This window comes from Manis javanica, chromosome 4 (assembly GCF_040802235.1).
Source record: "Manis javanica isolate MJ-LG chromosome 4, MJ_LKY, whole genome shotgun sequence".
Lineage (NCBI taxonomy): Eukaryota > Metazoa > Chordata > Mammalia > Pholidota > Manidae > Manis > Manis javanica.
The window spans coordinates 4689636-4708560 of record NC_133159.1 but is presented as its reverse complement, the minus strand read 5'-3'; the positions used below and the strand labels follow the sequence as shown (position 1 = coordinate 4708560).

Here is an 18925-nt window from a genome sequence, read left to right as displayed (position 1 = left end):
GAGGAGAGCCGGTGGGAAGGTCTCGGGAAGAAAGCAGGGTGGCAAGGTGGGGACAGTCATGGGATGACTGATGGGTGGACGGGTGTGGAGCTGAGGGAAGGGGGCCGTAAAGAGATGGTGCAGAAGTTGGTGGAACATCTTGCATTAGATTTCTTCCTTGGGCCAATGAGAATTCAAGCATTTTCAGCAGGGCAGGTGGCATGCTCAGACTTGCATTTTAGGAAAATTATTTTGATAGCAGTTTGGAGAGAGGATTCAGGAAGTTTGAGGAGAGCATGGCAAATAAAAAGGCGAAGAATCGGGAGGCTACTGCAGTGATGCCCTTAAAATCAGCTAACAAATAAACAGATGCACACGTGCCCTCTGTGTTCTGCTTATGCAAGTAACAGTTTCATTAATTTTCAAACAGTGCATAGATAATGAAGATACAGATGCTCTGATTTTCTACTCACTGTAATTTCCAATTTTTTCTACAAATAGACCTACACATGCACCTACCTATATATGTGTGTATATGCAAAATTACTGATAAAAAATACACAACTTTGTAATTGCTTTTTTCCGATTAATACTATATTTTGGACATTTAAAATATACCAATACCTAATAATCTACCTCATTCTCTTTAATGACTCCATGATATGTATAATATACCTGAATTTTTAAGCAGACCCTCTCTGAGTGGACATTTGGGGTTTCCAGTTTTTAGTTCTTGTAAATGATGCCATAGTGAATGAACATCCTTATAACTGTATCTCTGTGCTCTTGTGGGAGAGCATCTATGGAATAAATTCTTGGAAGTGGAATTGCTGGGTGGAAGGATGAGAGTGTTTTGCATTTCAATAGTTATTACCAGATTGTCATCAGAAAGCCACTGGTTCTCCCCCAGTAGTGTTTTGGTCCTTTGGGTGCCTTGTGTGTGTCTGTGGACATCATCTTCCAGGAGTCCATCCCTGACTGAGGGTGCGCAGCTGGGCAGGTGTCCCCTTATATGGTCCCCAGGTCCCTCTTTTCTGTCCCCTCCATTACCGAAATGCTGTGGCTCTTGGCTGAGGTGGGAAGCCGGCGGCAGACTACGATGTCATGTCTCCAGGACTTTGAGGGTGTTGGGCACAGAGGGCACGCCACACATCTCTTACCTTTCTTGTTAGGTCCTCTCTTCCAAGGGCCTCTCATGTAGTAAGTTTTCAATCGCATAGATTATAGAATCAACTGACCTGTATCGAATCACAGCTTTTCCTTCTTACTAGCTGGGTGACCTTAGGCAAGTCACTACCCTTCTGAGCTTCAGTTCTGTTATCTTTAAAGTGGAGATAATACTACTGTCTACCACCCAGGGGTACCGTGGAGATTACATGAGGTGGTATTTGAGTCTGTGTCTCATAATCCTGGTATCTCAAGTTTTTGTGGGTCTGTTTCTGTTGGTTTTTAATCATGGGGTTTTGTTTACTTGTGTACCTAGTTATCTTTGACTATGTGTTGGGTGGTATATTTTTTAAATTATTTGAGGCCTAGGATGATAGGATTTTCATGTGTTTCTGCCACATGTCTGGAGGCACAACTAATCTGGGATGACCTTAATCTAAATTTAAGTCTGAGGTTCCCTGTACTTTGAACTTTGTTCCCCTAATCTCATAAATCCATTAAAAGTGAAACTCAGTTTCCCAACTTCTTTCCAGACATAAATATACGCTGAGGACAAAGTTATCTGAGTTTACCTCCCTTAAATCCTCCTCTTCTGCATTTTGACTGGTTTGATGGAGTTTTAAAATTATTATCAAATGTATATTACAGTGGTTCAACAGTCCCCCCTCCCCCTCCCCATCCTCTCCCCTTCCCCTTGGTAACCACTAGTCACTTCTCAGTGTCTATGAATCTAATGCTGCTTTGTTCCTTCTGTTTTGCTTTGATTTTATATTCCACAAATAAGTGAAATCATTTGGTATTTGTCTTTCTCTGCCTGGCTTATTTCACTGAGTATAATACCCTCTAGCTCCATCCATGTTGTTGCAAATGGGAGGATTTGTTTTCTTATGGCTGAATAATATTCCATTGTGTATATGCACCATATCTTCTTTATCCATTCATCTACTGATGGATACTTAGGTTGCTTCCATATCTTGGCTGTTGCAAATTGTGCAGCCATAAACAAAGGGGTGCATACATCTTTTTGAATCAGGGATTTTTCTTTGGGTAGATTCCAAGAAGTGGAATTACTAGATTAAATGATAATTCTATTTTTAGTTTTTTGAGGAACCTCTATACTGCTTTCCACAGTGGTTGCACCAATTTACATTCCCACCAACAGTTTAGGAGGGTTCCCATTTCTCCACATCCGGTCCAAAAAACATTTGTTGTTTCTTGTCTTTTGGATAGTGGCCATTCTAATTGGTGTAAGGTGATATTTCATTGTGGTTTTAATTTGCATTTCCCTGATTATGAGTTATGTGGAACATCTTTTCATGCACCTGTTGGCCATCTGTATTTCTCCTTTAGAGAAGTGTCTGTTCAGGTCCTTAACCCGTTTTTTGATTGGGTTATTTGTTGTTTGTTTATGAGGTCTTTATATGTTTTGGATGTTAACCCCTTATCAGATGAGTCATTTATGAATATATTCTCCAATACTGTAGGATGCCTTTTTGTTCTACTGATGGTGTCCTTTACTATACAGAAGCTTTTTAGTTTGATGTAGTCCCATTTGTTCATTTTTTTATTTTATTTCCCTTGTGCAGGGAGATGTGTCCAGGAAAAAATTGCTCATGGTTATATTTAAGAGATTTTGCCTATGTTTTCTTCTAAGAGTTTTATGGTTTCATGACTTACATTCAGGTCTTTGATCCATTTCAAGTTTACTTTCATCTATGGAGTTAGACAATAATCCAGTTCCATTCTCTTACATGTAGCTGTCCAGTTTTGCCAAAACCAGTTGTTGAAGAGGCTGTCATTTCTCATTGTATACATGGCTCCTTAATCCTATATTAATTGGCCATGTATGTGTGGGTTTATATCTGGGCTCTTTATTGTGTTCCATTGATCTATGGGTCTGTTCTTGTGCCAGTACCAAATTGTTTTGATTACTGTGGCTTTGTAGTAGAGCTTCAAGTCAGGTGACTTAATCTCCCCAGCTTTGTTTTTCTTTCTCAGGATTGCTTTGGCTATTTGGGGTCTTTGGTGGTTCCATATGAATTTTAGAACTATTTGTTCTAGTTCATTGAAGAATGCTGTTGGTAGTTTGATAGGGATTGCATTGTATCTGTAACTTGCTTTAGGTGGGCTATCCATTTTGACAATATTAATTCTTGCTATCCATGAGCATGGGATAGATTGCCATTTATTGGTGTCTTTAATTCCTCTCATGAGTGTCTAGTAGTTTTTAGAGTAAAGGTCTTTTACCTTCCTGGTTAGCTTTATTCCTAGGTATTTTATCTTTTTGATAAAATTTGAGAAAATGAAATTATAAATGGAGTTGTTTTCCTGATTTTTCTTTCTGCTAATTTGTATATAGCAATGCAATAGGTTTCTGTGTATTAATTTTGTATCCTGCAACTTTGCTGAATTCACTTATTAATTCTAGTAGGTTTTTGGTGGATTCTTTAGGGTTTTCTATTTATAATGTCATGTTATCTGCAAATAGAGTTAAGCTTTTTCCTTTTCAGTTTGGATGCCTTTTATTTCTTTGTGTTGTCTGATTGCTGTAAGTAGGACCTCCAGGACTGTGTTGAATAAAAGTGGCAAGAGTGGGCATGCTTATCTTGTTCCAGATCTTAGAGGAAAAGAGTTCAGGTTTTTGCTGTGAAGTATGATGTTGCTTGTAGGTTGTATATGGCCTTTATTATGTTGAGATACTTGCCCTCTGTACCCATTTTGTTGAAAGTTTTTATCATGAATGGATGTTGAATTTTGTCAAATGCTTTTTCAGCATCTATTAAGATCATCATGTGGTTTTTATCTTTCTTTTTATTAATGTGGTGTATGATATTGATGAAATTATGAATATTGTACCATCCTTGCATCCCTGGAATAAATCTCACTTGGTCATAATGGATGATCTTTTTTATGTATTTTTGGATTCAGTTTGCTAATATTCTGTTGATTTTTGCATCAATGTTCATCAAGGATATTAGCCTGTAATTTTCTTTTTTTATGGTGTCTTTGTCTTATTTTGATATTAGAGTGATGCTGGCCTCATAGAATGAGTTTGGAAGTATTCCCTCTTCTTTTACTTTTTGGAATGCTTTAAGAAGGATGAGTATTATCTCTTTTTTTAAAATGTTTAATAGAATTTGGCTGTGAAGCTGTCTGGAACTGGAGTTTTGTTTTTGGAGAGTTTTTTGATTACCAATTCAATTTCATTGTTGGTAATTGGTCTGTTCAGATTTTCTGTTTCTTCAGGTCTTGACCGCTTTGATGTTTTTAAGATCAATTTTTTAAAGTCCAGCTTTTTTGGTTGTCCTGAGTGGGAAGGTCGGTCTGATCTACCTAATCCACCATTGTAGGAAGCAGAGTCCCCACTGAAAAAAATAAATACTCAAAGTATTTAGCACATTGTCTCTTTGTAGGTGTTGCTGTTATAGCCTAACATGTGGTGTACTTTGAAAGCACAAGAAAATCAAGTTTGTTAGGCTCACAATATAGGTAGGATAGAGGCTTCCTGCAGTGGCCAGCCAAGAGCCACAACTGTGTCAGGAGGTCCACTGTGCTCCCTTACGGTCCCCCGCGTTCCTAAGCTCTTCCCATTTCACCCATAATTGCAATAATGGGTGACAATAACCTTTTAACATCTAAGTTGGATTGCATCCCTCCTCTGCTAAAAAAAACTCCACTGGCTCCTGTGTCACTCAGAATAAAAGGCAGAGTCCTCAGGTCCTTATGGGCTGGGACCTGATACCTTGTCACGTCTCTGACTTTATCTCCTCTCCTTGCTTAGCACCTTGCTCTGTCACCCTGGCCTCCTTGGGGTTCCCTCACTAGAGTGACCAGTTCATCCTGCCTTTAAAACAGAATGTCCTCTGTCCTGGGAATCCTCTCAGGCTGGGGAAACTGGGGCAGTTGGTCACCTCAGCTCGAACACAAGATATGTTCCCATCACAGAGCCTTTGACTTGCTGTTTTCTCAGCCTGATACGCTTCTCCCCAGATATCTGCATGACTAGCCCCCTCACATCATTCCAGCTCAGAGAGGGATAACTAACATAACATGCATGTGAGCGTACACACACTCACACTCACACACACGGTCACTCTCAATCTATTACCTGCTTTATTTTTCTTGAGCTACAAATGAACAGGACCCAGACAGAACCTCTCCAGGCCCATATGGAAGGCTCTTGGTCACCAGCATATGTTACAAAGCTAAGACAGGCTAAGCCCAAGCAGCTGCCCTGCCCAGAAACTGCCTCTGTAATCCGAGCCTGCATCCTGGGCTTGGGGGAAGGAAGGGTCCTTGGCCTCCGTGGGCCAACAGGGAGACAAGGTCTGGGTTAGCCTGGGTTATCTGGATCTCTGCTGGGTTAGCTGATTCCAAGGGCATAGTAACGATAGTTTCCAACCCTTGGGATCAGTGTTTCAACAATGGGCTTGATACTTTGGAATCCCAGCTGTCCTGGAAGCCTGGCCAGTCTTTTCTGTGGTTGGGAACCTGGCCCAGAAGCCTTTGTTCCTCGGACAGACTTGGCCCTCGAGAGGCCCAGCCTCTCAGTCTGTCTGGCCAGGTTTAAATGTCTGCAGTGGCCAGCGATCGGCAGTGAGGCTGGAATGTGGCCATGCTGCCACATGGCCCTGGGGCATCCAGGCCTCCATTTCATTCTCTCCCTCTCCCCCAGGCTGGGAAGAGCCCTGCACCCTAGCTGACAGAGCACCTGCGTCTAGCCAGGCACTCGTCTCCTCCCAGGGGCTAACCAGATCTGGCCTCACGCTGGGTGACCAGGCCTGTGGGCTGCCCTCTGACCTGAGGTCCTCCACAGGGGCAGGGAGCCCTGCCATCTTTACCTTGGAGGATGATACAGAGCTCAGCCAGACCAAGCATTGAGGTATTCAGAAGTCAGTGCCAGCAAGAACTGATTGTGACTGTGAATCCACCCAAGTTCAAGTGTACAAGCCTGGGCCCTGCATTGGGGGAGAATGAAGCCAGTAGTTGCTTCAAGGGGCTCCCAGTCCAGATGGAGCCTGGACTCCATCTTTTCAGTGTGATCACCTGTACCAGAGGCAGGACTCGAAGGCGACGTGGCCCAGCAGCTAGGGGATGGCACCACCCACCCGCCAGGGAGCAGTGGGTAGGGGCCGATCCAGAAGGGTCTGAGCAGCCAGGCCACTTGCCCAGCAAGGGTGGGGAGCAGGTTTTTAATCACAGATTTTCGTTTTATTTTTGTCATGATTGTAAACCAGTAAACCATTGTCTGCAGAGCCCGTGCCAGGAGCAGAGCCTGAGTGTGAAGTCTGCTCCTCTGGATGAACTGATTTGATTCCCTGTGAGCGTCTCCGCTGTATGGAGGGGGCTGAGGCCCAAGGAGGCTGAGCAACTCGCCCAGTGCAGCACAGCTGGCAGCAGCTAGGACCTGAGCCCCGGGGCCAGGCTGCATTCTGGTGGCTACCTTGGAGGGCGCAAGAGTGAGGCAGGTGTCCAGACGGCAGTGGTGGCCCGAGCCAGGCCAGGGCATTCTAGAGGCAGAGCTTAGAATGGTGCGGGCAGCTGGTCCCTGGCCAGGCTGCCCCAGGCTGCAGTGGCTGGATGGGTGGGGGAGATGAAGGTCAAACCGGATACTGGACAGTGACTGGACCTCCTACCCATCACCTCTGGGGATGCCTGGCTGTCTCCCTCACACCGGGAGCCTAGGGAGGGGCCCATCTTCTTCAAGGCCCATGGCCAGAAGGTTCAAAGGTCAGGGAGGCTTGTCCAAGCCTAAAGGGCTCCCAGAGGCCAGAGGCAGGGACACATCTGGGGAAGTGAGGGCCCAGGACTCAAGTCACCTGGGATGGGCCCCCTGAACCTCTGTGACTCAGCTCAGGTTGCTGAGCAGTGATAAACATGAAGGGCTGTTGACTGGACCCTAGTGGCATCTGGAACTTGGATATCTTGGCTGTGGAGGGAGCAGCAGGTGGCACAGAGGTTGGCATTCAGACTGGCAACAGCCCTCCACCTCCTGGCTGGCCCGGGCAGGTCTCTAGGCCTCTCTGAGCCTCAGCTTCCTGCTCTATGAACTGGGGGTGACATAACACAGTGACAGGGGCCCCACCTTACAGTCTGAGGTCCAGGGCCTGGCACACAGGGCAACTTGGCAAATGATAGTGTCTCTGCTGTGTGCCCAGCCAGGAGCTGGAGAAAGAGGACTGAGAAGGATCCCTGGCCATGCAAGAGCCTCTGAGGGGCCCAACCTCGGCTGGGCCTGGCACAGGGCTCCTTGCCAACAGGATGCTCCCACTGAGCCACGGCGATGGGCCACACACATTCACACATTGAGTGCTGGGGAAGCCCGGCTGCGGGGGCACTGAGGGCAGGCAGCCTGTAGTGCCCACTCTGGGGATAGAGCAGAAACCCACTGCGGGGGTCTGCCTGCCTTGCTCCCAGGCTCTGCAAACCCCATTCTGGGACCCATTTGTGCCTGGACAACATCTCGCTTGTCTTGGTCCCAGTACCTGGGCCCCCAAGGGTTGGAGAAAGGGGTATGTGGGCAGGTAGGAGTATGTGGGTCACCTTTGAGACCCCTCCTGGCATGGTGAGGGCAGCCTGCTCTGGTGGGTGTTGGGACACAGAGGCTGTGGGCGGTGAGGAGCTGTTTGGGGAGAGGGTGTGTGGCTGGGACCTGGTCAAGGCTGGAGGGCTGAGCTGGCTTGTGGCCAGGTGGCTACAGCCCATGTTTCCACCTGCACCTTCCAAACTGATGTACCTGCAGATGGCTGAGGCTTCATATCCATGTGTCCAGGCCGCAGAATGGTTTACTCTGCAGGGAGGGTGTGTGCTGCCCATGCCAGGCCCCACTCTCACCCCTCCTGCGGGTGCCAGCTCTGGCTGCACTGCCTGCTTGCTGAGAGTTGGCTTCCACCCCATCCTGGGGCACTGGTCCTGGGGTGGTTTTAGCTTATGCCTCTGGCAGGTGGAGGCACATGCTTCTCTTTATCCAGAGCTGGAGGTCTGGTTGGGGGGCGTCTATGTGACACATGTCCTCTCAGGCCTGGCTGATTGGGCGGAGGCAGGAGAGCTGGAGGGCTGGGGTGTGGCTAGTGTCCACCCCCACCGGGTTATATCACAGGCTCTGCAGCTGACCTGGGGGCACCTAGGCACAGTGCAGACCGAGAGGCTGCTTCCCATGCAAGGTGGGCGGCCAGCGCTGGGTCCAGCCCAGCAGTGCCAGCTCTGTTCATGGCCACCCCCACCGACCACCACAGCAGGCCTCCCCAAACACCGGAAGGAGGAGAAAGGGGTGTAGGCACGTGGGGAGCTCAAGGGACCCCAGAGGGCATAGTGGAGGGAGAGGGTCCTAGCCCCTTGGCAGAATGCAGGGACTCCCCAAGTCTTCATTCCCGGGGGGTAAGCACTCACTCCATGACAGGCACCCTGCTCAGCCCCACGTGGGCAGGACCTCATGACTACACAGTGGTGGACCCGCTCTTTCACCCCTCTCAGAAATGTGAAATCTGAGGCTTCAGGAAGTGTTGCCCAGCAGGTGGGCTGCCCAAGACGCGAGGCAGAGGCAGAATCCTAGCCCTTAGGGAGCCACAGGGCCCGGCATGGTAGGAAAGGAGTCAGCCGGGGTGGCAGAGGGGAAAGACGTGCCTAGTAGGCCTGGGGACCCCCAGCCTGTGAGCTCAGGCAGGAAAGATACCCCCAGGGCCAAGGTCTGTCAGCAGTGGCTTTGCTGAGAGGCGGCCAGAGTGGGAGTGGGTGGTGTGTCCGGCCGCCTGCTTCTCTTCCTCTTTCAGCCCCTTACTCAGCGGGCCTCTCGGGCTCCTGCTTAGGCCCGCACATGGCACTTCTGCTCTTAAGGAAACAGCTGCGTTTGCAGAGGGCACGACCCCTCCCCACATCCAAGACCATTGCCAGGCACTGCCTGAAGCAGCCCCAGGTCCCCAGCCCCCAGCCCCTCTGCCTGTTCAGGCCCAGGCCTGGGCAGTGGGAACTCATGGCAGGGGGGACAAGAGGCAGTGGGGTGTCCTCTGCCTGGGCCAAGGCTGCAGCCCCCAGGGGCCTTCCAAGAGGGGGGCAGGAGCCGTGGATGGCCTTGCTCTGGTGGGATCGTCCTGTCTAGAGGTCACAAGGTTCCCGGGGAGTGAGGCAGGAGATGTGGCCCTGGAGTGGGCAGATGGGCCTCCAGCTCAGGCTACTCTGCATCCCTCTGGGCCTTGGGCTGCCTGTCTGTACGCTGCAGTGACTGTGTCATGGAGGGCCAGGCAGTGTGGCCCAGCGGTGAGAGCACGGCTCTGGGGTTCACTCCCCAGCTTGCCCACTTCTAGTTCCATGGGGCCCTGCGCAAGCTGCCCCATCCCTGTGTGGGGGTAACCATGCTGGCCTCGGGGGGCTGGCTCAAGGATTAAAGGAGATGATGCATGAGCAGTGCTCAGCGCGGCATCTGGCCCACACGCACACTGTCATCACCCTGAGCCTGGGGAGAGGGTGTGTGGCTGTCATCACCCTGAGCCTGCCTGGGGGCCGGGGACACAGGAGCATGCAAGACGACCATGCCACACCCCAGCTATCTCAAGCCGCGAAGAGCCCCCCACATTTGTAAGCAGCACCATTGCTGTCCAGTTTCCTCATCCACCTCTGACCCAGGACAAGGCCCAGCATCCACCTCTGCTTTGAGCCCGGCTGCCTCACGGGGGTGGGGGCTGCCACACTCCTTGGAGCACCTGGGGGTCCCTTCCTGGCCTGGTTGGGCCTGCCTGGATCCCCAGGCTGCCACAGGCTCTGCTGTTCAGGGAGAATGGAGGCGAGGCCAGGGAGGGGGGCCTCCAGCCTGGACAGAAGGGGCGTGGGCGACTTGCCTGGGGGAGCCGGAGGCGAACATCCAGGCAGCAGGCCTGGCCCAGCCAAGGCAGGGAGGCGGGAGGCAGGAGGCACAGTCGGGGACAAAGAGAACCCGGGGGTGAGGCCTCCTGTGCCCAGGAGAGTGGGGGAGAGGGGCTGAGAGCCAGCTCGTCCTCTGCAGCACTGGGAGGCTGAGCACAAGCACCCCGAGTGGGGCCGCCGCAGGCGGGGTGCTCACATGGGGCAGGGGCTCCTTGTTCACCCCACAACTGAGGGTACAAATCTTTCCCTTTTGGGTGGGGCTCCTGTTCTGAAACCATAACCCAGTGTGGCGCCCACCAGGTCTGGGTCCGGCCTGAGTAATTGTTCTGGGCCCGCACCCTCTGCAGCCCTGGGCCGTGCTAGGTGGGCACTGAAAGCAGCCATGGGGATGGCTCCTCTCCCTCCCCCACACTCGGTCTGATACTCCCATGCTGGCCACTCACCTATAACCACAAGCAGGGGTTCCCCAGCTTTCTGTGAGCCAAAGCCACATGGGTGCCAGTGAGCAAGAACCGAGGGGCCTGCACTGGCTGGTTCCTGGCCTGGCACTGGGGTGGAGGAGGCGGTCAAACAGGCAGGTACATGGTTTGAATTACTTCAGCCGCCTCTTGACACCTTAGCCCTCATCTGGGGGTATGCAAGCTGCCTGGACAGCCACCCCTCCCACCCTCCCACCCTCCCACCCATCACAACCCTAGGTGAACGCCCGCACCTCCTGAAAGCAGAGCCTTCTGCCGCCAGCTACCCCTGCCTGGGCCTCGCACCTCTCTGTTGCCAGGCGTCTGGTTGGGGGGTGCAGCAGCCCAGTGCCAGCTCTGCCCCCATCCCGGCTAGCTCCTGTGAGGCTCTGGCAGGCTGGAGAGCCATGGCAGGGTCAGACAGAGGAGGCCTGGCGACATGGCAGAGGCTGGTGGGCAGGCCCAGGATGGTGCCCTTTCTGCCCAGTGTGGATTTCTGAGCACCTGCCCCACTGCCCTCTGACCGCTTGGCCTTCCCCCAGGCTGGATTTGCAGCCAGACAGTCCTGGGTTCAAATCCAAGTTCTGCTCCTTATTAGCTGAGTCCCAGTCTCCTCTTCTGTGGCATGGGGGTAATCCTCCCTCCGTGGGAAAGCCCAAACATGCCTGGGTGCAGAAGAGCTCTTCCCCCAAGAGGGCAGCCATGGCTTCTAGTGTGCACTTTCTAACTAGGTAAAACATGCAATTTTGCAAGGCTCTGGAATAAACTGACTGGTGACTGCATTTTCAGTGTGGCTGGGTTTTTATTCCTCACGATTCTTTTTGTGGCTGGCTCTGTGCCCCTCAGCTCCTTCACGTGCCCAGCCCTCCCCAGCCCCCACCACGGGTCCACCGGATGGGGGCAGTGAAGCTCTGTGATGCTCTTTGCACCGGTTCCGCCTGCCCAGGGCTCCATGCTTGGTGCTGCCCTTGGGGTGGGTAAAGCAGCCCAAGGAGGAAGGCCGGGTGGATGGGCAGCCTGGTGAAGTGTGACCAGCCAGGGAGGAGAGGGGCCCTTGGTGAGTGAGAGCCCAGCGGGCAGAGCCCAGAGAGCCAGGAGGCTAAGGCTTGGCCAACAGCTCCTGCCCTTTGACCCCTGGAGGCCGCCAAGCCTTTGCTCAGCAGAGCTGGGAGACATGCCTTGAGCTTCCTGGGGAGGAGGCCCAGTCAGGCAGCTGAGAACAGCTCTGGGGTCACGGACGGCACCCCCATGGGTGCTTTCTCTCCTCATTGAGAAATCCAGCAGTGGCCAGCTGGGGCGGGGGCTAGGGTCAGAGGTTGGGGCAGGGGGCTGGGATTGCTCCTGGGACAGCACATTTTTCTCCTCTGAAAACTTGTCTTAGCCAAGAGACCACGAAACAATTGCACTCTTTGCCGGGCCTCTGCTGTCCCCAGACGGCCGACCCATCCCCTTGGTGGGGGCTCCGAGGGGGCCGGGAAGTCGAAATTTGTAAAATGTCTGTAGGAGGGGAAGAAAGACGCTTTGTGCAGGCCAGGGCCCTGGCCATTGGTTGGCTCCAAGGCCCCCAGACACTCCCAGAATGCTCCTTCCCCAGGGAGGGCCTCGGTTGCTGCTTGAGGCCAGCCCCAGGGGCCCCGCAGCCCCTCCTCGGTCCCTGCACCCACTGCGCCCAGACCTTGGGGACTCAGTCCCTGGGGTTGCCCTGCTCTGAGGGCTCGGGCCCAGCAGGGGGGCCTCCCCAGACCTCAGCATGTTTCTCTATTGGAAGAAGCGGGGTGCCTACGAGCTGGAGGCCCTGCCCGGTGACCTGGCTGAGCTGGAGCTAGGGGCCGTGGAGCGCTTCTCCTGGAGCTCCGCCCTGGACATCATGAAGGACCTTGAGGGTAGGTGCGGGCCCACTTCCCTGGGAGGTCTTCAGGAGGCTGCAGCACCAGGGCCGCCCGGCCCCCCGCTGGCCAGAGCCTGTGTCCAGCGCCCCATGTTCATGCTGCTGCCGGCCACTTGCTCGGCAGTGGTATGGGGGCCAGAGCCCCTCCTGAGAGCTGCTGCTGCGGAGAGGGGCCTAGTACCAGGGCCCTGGGGGCTATGGGGACACGGGGGCAGGCAGAGGAGCCTCTCTTTCCTGGGGCCTTGCTGGGCTGGGCTCATGGGCCCACAGCCGGGCTGGGAGCAGGGCAGCTGTGGCTGGCACTGGGCTCCAGGCCTGGGCTCTACCTCTGTCCTCTGCCTCCAAATCAGGGCCACATGCTGGGAAGAGTCCTTCTGAAATGTTCGTGCTGAAGGCTCCAGGACATGTGTCATTTCTCTTCTTGTCCCCATTGCAGATGAGGAATCAGCGGCACAGAAAGATTAAATCCCTTGAGAGGCAGGACGGGCAGTGGGGACACTGAGCCCGGGGCCTGTTTCTGGGTGCCCCCCTCCCTGCAATCTCCCTCCCCAGATGTGCACTGTGGGTGGTGGGGGCCGCCTCAGGTGCACAAGTGGAGCACTGCAGGCATGGCACAGAGCAAGGGGACAGTCTGTGTGGGTTATAGTTGCCATTTTATTGTGGCTGACTGACCAGGTGCCCTGGGGAAAATTCAGCCTTGGGCTGGACACTCTAATTCTGTGGGACAGTTTGGTGCCAGTGACAGCAACCCAGGTCTGGCCTGCAAGAGTGGACAGGGCAAGGGAGCCTAGGAGTCAGTGTGCTCCCTGCCCTCCTCATCTCGGGTGCCAGGCTCCAGCCATCCCCCAGCCACAGGCCCAGACTTGCAGAAACCTCTCTTAGGTGCAAGTACCACAGCCTGGCAGGGGCTTTTCCTGACCCATTCATGAGACCGGAGGGCAAGGAAAGTGATGAGCAGGCCTGGCATCCGCTGCGGAAGGAGACCACACGGAGCATGGGTTCTACAAAGCGCCATGGCAAACGCTGCTCTCAGAGAAAGGGCCCTGTGGGCATAAACAACAGGTGTTTTCATGCGATGGGACACCTCCTGCTTCCTGCCCCACCAACCAAAGCAGACGGGGATGAAGCTGCTTGGAGGGGAGGCACAGGGTGCACAGGGCCCCAGGAGCCCCAGCAGCCACCAGGGGTGTGTGCAGGGGGTGGGGAGGAGCCCGTAATTCTGGGCTGGGCGCAGAGCAGGGGGGGGCAGGAGGGTGACATGGGGGCAGGCCTGTGTGGCGGTAGGGCAGCGTAGGGGAAAGCTCCTGTCCCTAGCTGGGCACTGTTCTGGAGCCAGAGGGGGGCTTGGGAGAGTGGGCCGGGAAGGGGGAGCTGCAGGGGGCTTCGGTCCGTTTGTACCGCACCTGGCAGATTCCTGTCCGCCTGAGGCAGGCAAGGTGGCAGAGGTCCTGACAGGACCAGGGCTTTGCCTGACGTCATTGAACCAGTCTCGGCCACAAGCCAGGGATGCCCAGCAGGGGACGTGCCACCCCATCACCCCCAGTTTGTTCTCTACACCTCAGGCATCTGGAAGAGCCCAAGCTTGGCTGTGGCTGGGCCCCCTACTCTGAGAGGCTCTGGGGTGCCTTCTGTGAAGCCTGCTGACCCTCCCTTCGGGGAAGGGCAGTCCCTCCCACCTCTGGGATTCCACAGCCCACTGCACAGGGACCGTTCACTGCCAGCTCTGGGGCCCCGCCGCTGACGTTTAGAGGGGACTTGCTCCATGCCAAGCCTTTTTAAAGCTATGGTCCCTGGCATCTTCATGCCCACCCTTTAAGGCAGGGATGATTCTTGGTGTTCCCTCTGCTCCAGAAATGAAGGCAAGGCTCAGCAGGGTCATGAGTGAGGGTGCCCAGAGACACAGGTCCGGCCCTCATCCTCAGAGCCACAGACAAGGCCCTGCTCACCCACTTGTCCCCCTGCCTCTCTACCCAAACTGGGAGAGAGGCCCGGCACACAGCAGGTGGGTCGTGCTGCGCGCGCAGACCTCGGGGCTGTGCTGGGGCAGGCCGGGTGGGCGAGCTGGGCACTGCAGCTGTCTGTGTGGGCTCTGTCCTCTGCAGCCAGCTGGCCCCTGGCCTGGGCCCACCATGGGTGGGTGGTGAGCCCCGGCGCCAGCCCAGCCCAGTGATGGGGTGGGGATTGTGCACGGAGCATGGCTGTCCTGAACAGGAGTCTCGAGCCGTATCTGCAGCCCCGCTCCTGTTCCTCCCTTGGCCACTCTCAGTTCCTCTGAGGAGCCTCGGGAGGAAACCCGGGGTGGGCAGATGGGCAGGTGCCCACAGCCCCCTCAGCTAGAGGAAGTGGCTGGCTTGCTTCGGGCCTGCTTGCAGGAACTGTGTGGACGGTTTCTCTGGCCCCAGGAAGGAATTCTAAATGCACCCTCTTGCCTTTTCTTACTGAGGCGTGTGGGTGGGCAGGGCAAGGGTTGGGGTCTCCAGGCCCCACAGAATGGTGCCTGCACTGGTTCTGGCCTGTAGGCACGGAGAGCGTCAGAGGCCGTGGTCCATGCCCTTTCCTCCAGGGAGGGTCCCCACTTGACTGCCCTACCCCAAAATGTCCCATGGGGCTTTGGGAAGGGGAACACATTTCTTTCCCAGGCCACCTGTGATACTCGGACCAGTGTCCAGGGTAGAGAGTGGCAGAAGTTTCCTGCGGCTGGCGGCCATTCACCCAGGACAGGTCCCTTTGGCTTTTGGCCAGGTTTGAGCCAAACCTTACCGTTAGCCAGGCTGCCCTGGTAAGGGGGCTCTAGCCCTGGCATAGCCCTTGGAAGCTGCCCAAGCATGGCCAGGCTCCCAGGAGGGCAGGGTTTGCGGAGGAGAGGGCATTTAAGGCCACAGCTGCTTCCTGGGAGGGGCAGCCTTTGCACGGCCAGGCCTGGGTTTGGGAAGTGGTAGGCAGTGCAACTCTGCCTTCATGGGGCAGAAGGGGCCATTGGAGTGGGGGCGCACAGCCTTAACCTCTGAGAAGAAAGAACAAGAGTGACTTTTGCACACTTGTATCAGGCTGGGGCCAGCTAGGGAAGGGGGCAGTTATGTGACTAAGGGGGAGCCAATTCTTGTGTGCCAAGCACCTAACTGGGCCAGGCACCGTGGGGGCACTGTGGGGCAGTGTAGCCCACTGGTCAGAAGCATAGGCTTGGAGTCTTCAGCTTTCTCACTCACTAGCTGCACGACCTTGGGCAAAGTTCCCAACCCTCTGAGCCTCAGTTGCCTCACCTGTAAAATGGGCACAATGATCAGCCCTCCCTCTCTCAATAGTTCAGAACAGCACTATACAACAGAACTTGTATCATTACAATTTTCTGGTATCCACATTAAAAACACAGTGAAACAGAAGCTGAAAACAGGTAAGTGAAATTAAGTTTAATAATGTATTTTATTTAACCCACTATGTTCCAAACATTATCATTTCAACACGTAATCAATATAAAAACTCGTCAATGAGATTTTACTCTTTTTTTTTTTTTTTTTTGCACAAAGTCTTCAAAATCCAGCGTGTGTGTTACATGTACAGCACATCTCAGAACGGACCAGCCCCCAGCATGTGCTGCAGGGCTGCAGCGGCCAGTGGGTGAGACCTCACTGCAGAGGGTTAGCGGGGAGAGCAGAAAGCCGAGCACCCAGCCGGGCCCGTCAGAGCTGAGGTTATGGGCCGTGTTCCCCAAAGCCATCTGCTGGGAGAGACAGGTCAAGAGTCCTAGGCCGGTTCAAAGGCTCATCCCAGGACAGTGGGATGAAGGGGGGAGAGATTCATCTGGAACTGGGATATGCTGAAACAGAAAGGTCCTCCGGAAGGTAGCTGCACTTGACTTGGGTCTTGGAGAGCCTGCAGGATGTCGGTGGGCAGCGAGGGGGAGGAGGCGACAGGAGCTCCAAAGGGCTGGGCCGGGTCGGGAGCTCAGTCCCTCCCGGGGAGAGGCAGTGAGTGCCGGAGTAGGCTGGTGTGTGGCAATAGGGAGGGGTGGGGACCCTGCACGGTGGAAGGGAGGGGGCCAGTCCACAGCAGACACAACTTGGGAGTGGGAGCCATCGGGCATATGGGTCCAGAGTTGCCAGGCTCCTCTGGTTTGTCCATGGAAGCCAGAAATCTGGATTTTTACGTGAAATCTGACTTTTCAAAGTTGGCAACCAATTCAAATTCTTTTGAAGCCTTGTGCTCCGCCAAACAAAACATGTCTGCCGGCTGGCTGCTGCCCAGGCGCCCTGCCGGCCAGTTGTGGTAGAGATGGAGTTGGGGGAGAGACGTGAAGGTGCCTAAGAGGGCGGGGGAGCTGGCTGGTGCGCTTGTCTGCCTGGCTGAGGGGCCGGGAGGGCAGCCCAGAGGGAGCCTCCAGTACACTGGTGGGGGCAGGCTCCGAGTTCCAGGTCTGCCTGGGGTCTGGCTGAGGGCGAGCAGCCAGACACCTGCTCATATTGCCTCAGGTCAGAGGGGGCAGTGCATGTGGGGTACTAAGGGTGGGCAGTGGAGGCAGGCCCCCGAAGCTGCCGCAGAGTCACAGAGCCCCCTCTACCCTCTTGTGCTGCTCCAGGGCTCTCCCTACTAACCGGCTGTGGGTCCCCTCATCACCGCTCCCCAACAATCATGGGGCTTTGTACCCACTCAGACTGACTTTCCATGGTCTCAGGGCTCCAGGGAGTTGCCTGCCTCAATTTAAATTCTCAACAGAGTGAATCTAATTGATGGGCTAGGCCAGGTGGCCATGTGTGGCCCCATCAGTGCGTCAGGGGTATACCAGCACCTAGTATGACATGTCTCCTCACCCAGCACACCCTTCCTGCAGGGCTGCAGATGGGCGGCTTGCCTAGAGACTTCAAGGCAGGCCTGCGGTGGAGGCGAGCTGTCCCACGCCTGAGCTCTCCCTCATCCCCAGAAGCTTCTTTCTGGACCCTGATCAGGGCCCTCACTGATTTTCCTGTGTTTGGAGTCTGTGGGAGAGAGTGACACACCCATGGCCCTGGAGGTGGTGGCTTTAGTGCAGAGAAAGCTAGATCCTAGTGTTGCTAGGACCAAGCAGCCCAAGGGGGCTCTAGAAAGCAGATTGGACACCTTGAAAGGGCTGAAACCAGGAGAATTAGAGGCCAGAGACCCCAGCCAGGTAGAACCCCAGTGGCCGGAAGAACCAGGACCAAGAACTCCAGAACCCACGCATCAGCAGCCCCACAGGGGCTGTGGGGGAGTCTGGTCCCAATGTGGCTGTACATGGAGCAGTCATGGGAAGGCAGTTCCAGAACCCTGGGGTGTGAAGTAGCCTGGAGCCTGCAGAATTTAGAGTAGAATCCAGAATCTTGGGGCAAAGGGTGCTAGAACCTGACCCAAGGCCCAGAGTTGTGAGAACCCAGGGACCCGGATTCACCAACAGACGGTGTCTGGCTGAGTTTGAGAAGTCCCCCACAGGGTGCGTGGAGCCCTCCCCCAAAGCTGGCTGATGTCTCAGGTCCCGAGGAACCCAAAAGACAGAGGGGTGCTGCTGGAGTTGTATGGAGAGCTCTGCCTTCCTCCCCACCTTCCAATCAGTACTTCCTGGTGGGCAGGGCTGGACTGTGACCACAGGCTCCCAGGGGCAGGGTCCTCATAGGGCCATCTCCCAGCTCACCTACTAGAGACAGGTCAGGCAGCACTGGGCCTCTGGACAGCTGAGGAAGCAGAGATTCTGAGTGGGTCAGAAAGAACTATGTGCGCTGAGAAATGCAGTGGCCTGAGGGTCCCGAATTTCAGAGGCAGGCACATCATTCTTGGAGCCCCAGGTTCACCCTGCACAAAGAGGAGACCAAAGGACACTGTACCATCACAGGTGCCAGCCTCTGTCCTGAGACTCGCCTCCCTGCTGCACTGCAGGCGTGCTGCCCTCAAAAGGGCTGGCCTGACACCAGGCCCCACAGGCAGCTCCCTAAGGCTTGTCAGGGCACTGAGGGGTTCCCAGTGCCCAGCCTGGGACTTGGCACATGGTGGGCCCCCAGGGGACCATCAGTGTTTGTTTGTTGACTGAATCCAGAAAATCCAGAAGGCCTGGGACCCAGTACAGTTCCAAGGGTCCTTGAGGGCAGGGACTTGGGTTCTGGTCATCTGTGAGTCCCCAGGGGCAGCCCATGTAAGGGACACATGTGGAAAGGCAGGCACCCTTCTCCAGCTGAGAGGCCTCTGGGGAAGGGGCTGGGGGAGCCTTTGGGAGAGGGACCCAGTCCCCACCAGAATTGATTCTGCCATACTTGGGCCTCATGGACCCAGAGCCTCCCAGCACCAACCTGCAGGTGGAGTGGGTTCTAGGCAGCCTTGGGAGCACTGCGAATCCTTTGAGGGAGTCTTGGCTGCCTCCCCAGGGTTCCATTTCTGTAGCGCAACGTGTTTTGTAACCACTGAAATGTCCAAGCACCACGTGATGTTATTTAAGTGCAAGACCAGGCGAAGCTAATAGATGCAGTTAGAAGTCATGGCGGTTAGAAGCTGGGTGCCGCGGCTGGCGGCACCCACCAGGGGATCGCTACGCAGGGGCTGGCGATGCTCTGCTTCTCCATTTGGTGCTGGCTATTTTGTG

The 18925-nt window shown here is 54.6% G+C and overlaps 1 protein-coding gene across 2 annotated transcripts in view; it reads left to right on the top strand.

The window, feature by feature from the left end:
• PLEKHG5 (pleckstrin homology and RhoGEF domain containing G5) overlaps positions 1-18925 on the top strand; it is a 45029-nt gene that overhangs the window by 2008 nt on the left and 24096 nt on the right. Inside the window, exon 1 of one of the 2 annotated variants that reach the window (XM_036999634.2) lies at positions 12200-12343. The exons of the other annotated variant lie outside the window; for it this stretch is intronic. Within the exon in view, the coding sequence (XP_036855529.2) occupies positions 12211-12343 (133 nt within the window). The 5' untranslated portion in view covers positions 12200-12210. Of the gene's footprint in view, positions 1-12199; positions 12344-18925 lie in introns of those variants that run through there. 2 annotated transcript variants of the gene reach the window in all.